Here is a 9,344-nt window from a genome sequence, read left to right on the forward strand (position 1 = left end):
TCATATTAACATACCTTGCCAAAGGCCTAATGAAAGCAAACGCGGTCGTGAAATTTGGAGTTCGTCATTAACGAAGAGTGTAAATCGTTTTTTTTAAAGGATTGCGCTGATTTTAGGTGATCCACATGGACTGTAACAACGAAAATCTGGTGATTTGGAGCGTTACCGTTCCTTAGTAACAAAACTATAAAACACTTCGATTTTTTGAGGGAACCGACACACACCACCAGCACCCCCCCCCCCCCCCCCCCCCCAAATCCTCGGCCGCACGGAGCCGCGTTCCCGGCCCCGCCGGGCAGCGAGCGAGAGTCCTCCAAGCGCCAGAGCGGCGGCCGGGGGCCCTCTCGCAGCTGCGCTCGATGGTGCCGAGCTGCTTCCGGGCCGGGCGGGCCCGGCCATGGCGGTGGCGGGGCAGCGGCCCGGGTGTTCCGCGGGGCCGGGCCCGGGGCGCGGGGCCGAGCCCTTCAGCCCCTCGGTGCTGGGCACCAGAGAGCAGTGAGTGTCGGTGCCGCGGGCCGGCTGGGGGTGGGGGGGTGATGGGCGGCGTGGCGGGCCCGGGGCGGCGGTGGCCCAGGCGGGGTTCCTGCCGGCAGCTCCCCGGTGGTGCCGCCTGGGGAGCAGGAGGCCCGTGCTGTGCCCCAAATACTCTCGTCAGGTAAACCTCGCTTCCTCAGCCTTCCCTCTCTGGGCACCCCCAGCTCGGTGCCTGGTGGACAACGCGTTCCCGAGCAGTTTGTCGATCTCGGTGATGCCGTGGGTGTGAAGCGGCACTGCCACGGAGATATCCAGCCTTCTCGCTCTTTAATCTGAATCTTTTCCAGTATTAATTGTAATATCCTGTCCTTTCTCCCCGCCCCGACTCTAGCTGGGATGCTGCATATGAAAGAGAACTGCAGACTTTTGAAGACATTGGAGATGCTGGGGAAATTTGGTAAATATAATAACTTTACCGGAGTGTTTCAATTATTTCTTTATAAAAATAGACATTGCAAAAACACAGCCAGCAATTCAGTGTGTTACTGAATAGTTTTGGATGTTGGCAAAATGATGGAGAGTATTAATCTTGCCCAGTTTTGCAGTGCAGATTTCCAAGTTTCACCTCGATAACTGCCATTAGGCAGCAAGTGAGCTGGTAGTTGTGGTGTATGTTACTAACAGATGTGCTTTTTATCCCTTAGCTCAGGTTTAACCACACGAGTTGCCAGTGCTGCCACCTTTTTTAATATACAGAGGGCTTCACCTCCCAGCATCAGTGTTTTGGTGAATTTTAAGGCCGTGTGATTAATTTTAATTTAAACAAAGCAAACGTGGAACGTGAACTATGGCAGATGTTATCCAAGTGCTTCAGTAAGAGTTACTTTGCAAAAGCTGCAAAGACAGAACGATGAAATAAATTTGCTGTACCTTTTGTACATTTTTGCTGTCTTAATTACCTGAGTCCTTGGTTTTCTTAGGTTTGGAGAAGAAAGCATGGTTCGCATAATCAGATGGTTGGAAAAACAAAAGGTCCCGCTTGACAGCCCTGTGCTTGACATTGGAACTGGAAACGGTGTTTTGCTGATTGAATTGGTTGGTATATTGCAAAGTTTGTGCTTTTGATACAGAGTCTGTGCTCCAAACGGAGCAATTTAAATACGGTTCTCACAAGTGACAATAGTCACCATGGCAAGCTGTAACTTATCTGAAAGACAAAATGCAAGCAACTTAAATTAAAACTTACATTGTAGTTTTTTCCCGTCAACAGAACACTGGTTACTGTTTATCAGGTTTTATATTTTCATTTGGTTTAAGAGTATAAGTGGAATTAACTTGGTACTGTTGCTATGCCTTAAAGAACATCCTGTCACAAAGACAAGGCATAATTGCAAGTGGCTGCCAGACAGCCTGTGGGACTCAGGTATGAACTCCTTGAACCAGCAGTACCATTAGGTGCAGACCTAGGAACAGAACAGGTATGTTGTTCAAACAAATTGAAATATCTACTTTTTTTTTGCTGGACATGCTCAGACTTCTCATTTCTTGGTGCTGGAAGTCAACACTTCCTATTTCAAAATTTACAGTATTTTTTTAATCAGTATTTACAGTATTTTTTAAAATCAATTGGCCTGAGTATCCCTTATTTTAACTTTACCTTTTTGTTTTCCTACATTTAAAAATGCATTTTTACCCATTGTTTGTAAAACACCCCCAGATAAGGAAATTAAGTTGACTAATACACAAGGTACTCTCATGTGCAAAACCAGACCCTTTCTCCACACTCAGTTCTGTTAATAACACTCCTTATCGGCGTAAAAAGTGGTTGAACCCAAGGGTTTTGTGTAAATGACTTAAAAAGTTGTTAACGCTTCTTTTCACAAAGCGTCCGCTTCTGTCAGCGTGGAAACCCCTTACCAGGTATGTTCTGAAGAGTTATAATGTTGCTATTATACAGTGATACAAGATGTTTAGGAGTTCCAGTATTTTTTTTTCCTATTTTTGATTGAATACTTTGGAGACTTGGTAAAGAAAGGAGCTGTCATACTGTCGCAGTTTCTATAGTTCTATGTTCTCCATTGGCTCCATTAGTTACTGTAGAAATTGAAAGGGCTGGAAGTCAAAATTAGGTTTGTAATGAATTTTTTTTAACATGGACTTTGATTTTAGAAGAGTCAAAACCCTTTATGGGAACTGGCTGCTACACTGCAGCACAGGAAAAGTTATATAATCACAAGTAGAAATTGCTCATCTCATTAAGAGAAATTAGTGTAATACTAATGATTGTTAAATGCAATACTAGCTCGCTCTATCATTGTTGAAACATCCAACAGAAAAAACTTATTTATAGGACTTCAATTTTATACTGGCCCCACTTACAAATCTGAAATAGGTTTTCATTCCGTAATGGGAAAATGACAGCCTGTTAGCTTTTAAAAGCTATTAAACTGCTGTAAGAGCACCCTGCCCCCTTACATTAAGCACCTCAAAGTCCTGTGGTTGCTATAATAGGAAATTTTCAGCCCAATTCCCACTTGAAAAGTGACTTCAAAATTTACATTGTTTATTGTTGCTAAATAATTCAGGATCTCACTTGCTTAGTTGATGTAAAAGTGGGTTTTTGTGTGTGTGTGTGTGTGTTAGCTGTTGGGCTTTGAAAATCAAGTTAGGATTCTTTTGGCAAGCACATCAGCTACCGTAGGACAGTTCTGCCATTGGAGTTGGACTCGATAATGTGCTAGACATGGCAATACTGGAAAAAGCAGTCTGCCTTCAGTCATAGAGGACATCAGTAGCACCTCTGTAAAAGGTACCTACTTGAGGGTACGTATCGGAACATGAAGATGTCCTGCAGAGTACAGTTCGTTGGGGAATACTGGGCCCTGGCGTGCCGTTAACAGTGAAGAATGGTAAATGGGAGTATAGTAAGAAAATTACTCTTAAATGCAGCTAGGTCTAGGTGAGACATTGTCAGTTTGAGCAGGGAATATTGCACAAAAAGGAGGCAGAATAGCCATCTGAAAAGCAGGTAATAAATAAGGTAAAGACAAGACAGACTGCTGTATCCTGTGCCCCAGTAGCCGGCTAGAAGGCAGAACATGCAGCGTGCTGCTAAACATCTTCTACATGCGCACTGCAGGGATCTGCCCACCTGTGAGCTCCAGGAGAAATGTGGCTGGAGGCTCTTCTGCTCCTTCTTGCTTTGAGGATCTCAGATCCATAAGTGGGACCCCTTGCTGGTTTTGTATGTGTAGTAGACCCTGGTCCTACCCTACTAACTTCAGGAATCTGGTAGGTTGCATTGATGACCTAATTCTTCTGCCTTCTAAAAATTCCTGCTCTTCTAAGGAAATGTTGCTGCCACACGGAGCTCTGACCTTCTCTTTGTTTTCTGAGTATCGTGGGAGCCAAAAGTATTGAAAAACTTCTCTGAAGTGAAGGGTATTCACCACCCAATTGTGGGTGTCTCCCTGGCAGCACCAGAAGCCCAAACATGGGGCAGTGCTGATAATGTTGCAAACTCCCTTCTGCTATTTAATCTGCTTTTTCAAGAAGCAGCAAAAGAGTGCTTATAAATACCACCTTCAGGACAGCAGTCCAGTTGCAGGATGCAGCGTGGTCGTGTTTGGCACTTGAGTGAATGATCCCTTCCTGTCCAAGAGTAGTCAGGCCATACAGGTTTAGCAGCATTTAATGTTGTTTATCCTTAAACTTTCCTTCTCTGCCCCAGAGACTATAGGAGTGAATGGGAACTCCCTGAAGTGACTCAGGCTCTTCCTTTACAAACAGAGGAGCTGTTCTGGGAACTACTCTTCCACCCCCAAGTCTTCAGCACAGGCATCTGAGGAAGCTTGGTTTGCTCTGGGGAGGAACGTGGGCTGAAGCCTGAGTAATACGCTGTTCTTCATCAAATGCAAACAACATGGTCTTTGTCTTTAGCTGAAATTAGTCCTCAGTTAAGAACAGCTGGCTAGTGCTGAGCTCACACGGGCTGCAGGGCTGCTGGAAGGAGGAAGGACTGTTTTAAAAAAATTCTCATAGTTTTCCTCACCATCAGGGTATCGGCCTTTGGAACAAGTAGATATGCAGCTGATTGCTTAATGCTAGTTAAAGTCCATATATTGTTCAAAACCAAAACAAACCCGAGCCTCCTCCCTCTCTCTGCTGTTGCTGCCTGCAGCTGGCCGTAAGATCTCAGCTCTTCGTGTTAGGTTTGGATCTAGCCAGACCAGCTGACACAACACGATGCCCGGATTTGGTCGCTTTGGCTTCTACCTTGGAATGAAAATGTGTCACTGCCCCCCTGCCACGTGCCCGACTCCAGGCGATGCAGGGTGCCCACCTGCTTCGCAAAAGGGGTGCTAGGATCTCACCGCCTGAGTTCGCTGAGCTGAGTTATCGTTATCTACTCTGAAGTTAGATTAGCAGAAAGTCTCTGTATACTCTTTTATGTGCTGCATAACCCGCCTGAAAATGGCTGATACAAAGACCTTGTAGCATGCAAATAATTGCATTCAAATAGACATTAGCATGAATAATTAGAAAAATGTAAGGCTTTGCAGTGGTTTTCAGTACTAATAAAATGTATTACATATTTTGGCTCTTACAGTTTGGGTTATAAACCAAACAGTTGCTCAATCTCAGATGTTATATAAGTGTCAGAGAGGTTTTCTTATTTTGAAGCATCCAGCATTGGCACACGTTCTCATTACTGAAAATGGCTGGTTTCTAGGTTACTTTGGGGGCTGATAAGGGAGTTTATTCCCCTCCAGGGTATTACTTTTCACAGTTCTGCTCAGTTTTTCACTTGTTGACATAAACCAGCTTTCAGTCAACTGTTCTTTTGGTGAGGTATTAGGCAGAATGGAGTTATTTCAGCTCATTCCCCCAGCTATTTAGTTCTTGTAATGTTAACAGGAATAAAAATGAGTAAAAGTTGGGGTTTTTTTTCTGTCATTAAGAGAAGGAGAGATGAGATGGATTATAGATAGGGAATACACTTGTTGAATAAAATAATTGCTAGCACACTGATTAAAATTCTCTGCTTCTGTCTAGGCAAAATCTGGCTACACTAATCTCACTGGGATTGATTACTCTGCTTCTGCAATACAACTGTCAGAAAAAGTAAGAGAGAAAGAAGGGATGTCTGACATTAATTTAAAGGTAAGTTTGGAGAGAAAGTTTACTGAGGAAATAGAAGGCAATTGAACCCAAGATTAAATGACCTAATTGATATTCTGATGTGTTCAGTGTACTATATTAATGATGTCTTTTGACATTCATTTGTGAGAGAACTCTCTAACCAAATAAATCTGTATTTACAAGAAGATTTTTGGTCTACTTTTTTTTTCCTGTTCGTAACAGTCATTAGGGCTAAAAAGATTTCCCTGCTGCTAGCAGGGAGCAGAATAGTGGTTCATCATTTGGCAAGTGCTGTATATTTGCTGCTACATTCTGAATTTCAGATTGAGATAGAGGATGAAATCCTTGAGTGATAGAATCCCTACCAGTAGCTGTGCAGCGGGAAGTTTGAGAGGCCCTGCCAGAGCAGGGGGTACGACCAGATAACTCCAGAGGTCCCTTCCAACCTCAGCCATCCTGTGATTCTGTGGCTGCCTTTCATTCTGAGCTCACTCTCTGCTATGCTCTTTTATCCTCCAGCTCTGTACCTGTATGATGTCTCTGTTCTTGTGTCAGTTGTAATCTCTTTCTGGCAGGCACTGTCTATTCTGTATTTGTACAGTGTCTAGCACGCAGCACATGGGAAACCAGGGATCAAAGCACAAATAATGATTTAAAGAATGAACTTCAAGTATGTTAGTTTGAGCTCTAGATGGATGGGTATATACACGGGCTTTACAGCAAACAGATCATCACATAATACGTAGGGAAGAAAGAAGCTGTCGGGGCATTGTAAGTGTGAGAAGCCTGTGAGTTACCCTTTCCTAAGCACACCTATTGTCAGGTTTGAGGCTTTTTATTTTAAAGTATTGGTTTGCATTAAAGATTCAGGAGTTCCTGAGTAGAAGATTGTTTTCACAGTTGTAGACTTCTGGTTTAGGTAGAAGACTTCCTGGCTCCATCAGCTGAGCTCTCAGGATTTGAGATTTGTATTGACAAGGGGACTTTTGATGCCATAAGCCTTAATCCCGATAATGCGGTGGGAAAGAGGAAACAGTACGTCAGATCTCTCTGCAGCGTATTGAAACCAGAGGGCTTTTTCCTCATAACGTCTTGCAACTGGACCAAGGAGGAACTCTTGAACGAGTTCAGAGAAGGTAAGCAGTTGAACAGAGCCATCTGCCAACTTACGTTTGTTCAAGGATGCGATGAATGAATTTTAATGTCTGCGTTAGCATATTGACTGTCTCAGATCAGGATTAGACAAGGTAAAGCGACTAGCAAATGCTGCAGCCTATCTACCCTCTGTTTTCCTCAGGGATTACAGCTTCTGCGTTTCCCAGTGCCAACATGCCAAGGGAGGACAGGTTTTGTGCTTTGGAGGATGAGGATTTCAGTCTAGCTACATTGGGAAAGGAGGGGGTTCTATACGCGGGTGGTACTTTTTCTCTTATGGTCCTTATTACCAGATCCAGTTTACCCATCTGATTGCTTTGAAATTGGGGTAACATCGTGACCCATGTTTAGGGGAACTGGCAAGTCTGTGACTGTGACCTTTTATGTCACTTCCTCAGCGACCTTTATGTGTCGTTACCTCTTGAATCTCATGCCTGAGGCTTGAAACAGTGTGGATCTAAACCAACCGTCCCTTCTGGGAAACTAAAATTACTGGCAAGTTATCATATTTTCTGCCATTAATTTGTGTGAGTCAGCCAGCTAAGATTTTTATTATCCATGGAAGGGTTTCAGCTGTAAAAGCAGCGGTGCAGTAACAATACAGTCCTATAAACTTACAGAGTAACTGACTTGCAAGTTTTCCAGACAAATAAAGAATGGTTCGCAAAGAGTTATCCAAGAGGAGAATAAAATTACTTCCTTCTAATAAAACCATTTTAATTTCTGTCTGGCAGGATTTGAAATTCTGGAGGAGCTGCCAACACCGAAGTTTTGCTTTGGAGGAAGAACTGGAAACAGTGTAACAGCATTGGTTTTCCAAAGGAAAAAAATGAGGCCATCCATCTTGGACAAATTAGATTAGTTGAGAAAAGTCTGAACTTTAAACCTGATAGAAAACCTCAGACACATGTGTAAATAAATGCTCTTTGAGTACACAGTAAAATACTATCTATGGAACTCTAAGGAACTATAAAACATCGCCCTAGAAACATTTCAGCTTTGCATAACTTGCCCATAAATTTTGTCCTTCCTGCAACCTCACTTGTTTTAGGGAAGCTGCAAGTTGGTAAGAGAGAGAAATGAGGCATTCTAAATATGGAGACTAATATAACCAAATGATGTTTGTGTTTGGCACATAAAGATTGGTATTTAATTTCTGTATTGGTAATCAGTGACCAATAGAGGTAAAGCAAAAATCTCATTTCTCTGTTGTGCGATGTAGTAAAGAACAAGCTTTGGCAATGTAAGTGCTGGATCTTTTATTTTGTTCTTAGGTGAACGTGAATGTAGCTGGCAAGGAGGGAAACGAATACAAAAGCCATAGTATTTGCAAAAAACGACCAGTCAGTGCTTTAAATTCAGTTTTTCAGAGGTTCATGGACTCGGCATAGTTCTGTCTCCTCTGAAATAGCTCAACTCTTTCCCCACAGAGGGAGTGTTTTTAAAAAATCTCACTTGCCTGAATGTGTGCATGTTTCATCAGTTATTTTCACTGATCTCATTAATATATAAAGGTGTGATGTTACAGTCTCAATACCATGTGACATATGCCTCCTTCATTATTAATTTGCTATATAGTAATGCCTTAAGAGCCAACAATGACCATATGTTTTCCAGTGAATTTCTCAGGACAGATTTTAGCTGCATAAATCCAAAAGAATTCAAAGCATAATTATCCATTCATTTTCCCTTTTTTTAAAAATTATTTTTTAATTTCCATGTGTGATCTTTTTGCTTAATTTCTTTGCCCGTATTTCTTCTGTTGTTTTATATTTTCAAAATACTACCATTGCTTGAAAGGTAACAAAATGAGATTTCTTTACGCCTTGACAAAGGCATTTGCAGGGAGCAATAAACTTGTTCTTTCAAACATCGAGGAGGCCCTATTAGGCAATCAGGATTTGTTTCACAGGCAAGGTCATGTTTGCTTATCAGAGAATTGCTTCTCCTAGTTTCCAGACTTCTCCTAGTTCCCAGGGTTCAGGAGATCTTTAAGGGTCACGAAATATTTCTAGTCCTTTCCCAGGATAGGAAATAAGGCATTATTTGCATACTGGTGACTCCTCCCTCTGTGATCCATCTGGTGATGTCTTCAAGGTAGGAATCCTAAATGCTACGTCTTTTTGCAAAGTGGGATATACTGGTTCCATTGGAAGAATGGTCTATCAGCAGTGGTGAGAAAGTTTAATCCCAGTGAGTAGCTTTTTGCGTATTTGGTCAGGCTTGGGTTCCTAACTCGAGTGCCAAAACCAAGGTCTCATTATTATTTGGGTAACTGTTGTAGTATGACGTACTGCATCTGCCCAGCAGGCTTCCAGCAGCCAACAGGAGTGCTATGAAATGTAAGCGGCAATTCGGAGGATGTTTTTGATGGAGTAGTACAAAGGATTCGAAGTACACTACTGATAACAACCACAATAAAAAGACTATGACGTTTTGGTTGCCAATTTGGCATCAGATAGAGTTAATACAAGCAAATTTTAACTGGCAAGTGTTCTGGCAGGATGTGTTTAAGGCATCTGTTTTATTCCCATCTGTAATTTTTGCTAATGAAGGCATGATATGTATTTAAT

The 9,344-nt window shown here is 42.4% G+C and overlaps 1 protein-coding gene across 2 annotated transcripts; it reads left to right on the forward strand.

Moving 5' to 3' along the window:
• The first annotated feature begins 339 nt into the window (after nt 1–339).
• On the forward strand, nt 340–9,133 carry EEF1AKMT2 (EEF1A lysine methyltransferase 2). Of its 2 annotated transcripts, XM_075757684.1 has the most exons (6): nt 340–495; nt 866–931; nt 1,455–1,569; nt 5,530–5,637; nt 6,536–6,752; nt 7,506–9,133. In XM_075757684.1, exons 1-6 carry the CDS (start codon nt 398–400, stop codon nt 7,631–7,633), a joined length of 732 nt encoding a protein of 243 aa, XP_075613799.1. In that variant the 5' UTR covers nt 340–397; the 3' UTR covers nt 7,634–9,133. The 2 variants fall into 2 exon arrangements, with proteins under 2 accessions (XP_075613799.1, XP_075613800.1); XM_075757685.1 differs by lacking the exons at nt 340–495; nt 866–931; nt 1,455–1,569 and adding an exon at nt 1,592–3,765.
• Nucleotides 9,134–9,344: the final 211 nt, after the last annotated feature.

The sequence above is a fragment of the Balearica regulorum genome, chromosome 7 (assembly GCF_011004875.1).
Source record: "Balearica regulorum gibbericeps isolate bBalReg1 chromosome 7, bBalReg1.pri, whole genome shotgun sequence".
Taxonomy (NCBI): Eukaryota; Metazoa; Chordata; class Aves; order Gruiformes; family Gruidae; genus Balearica; species Balearica regulorum.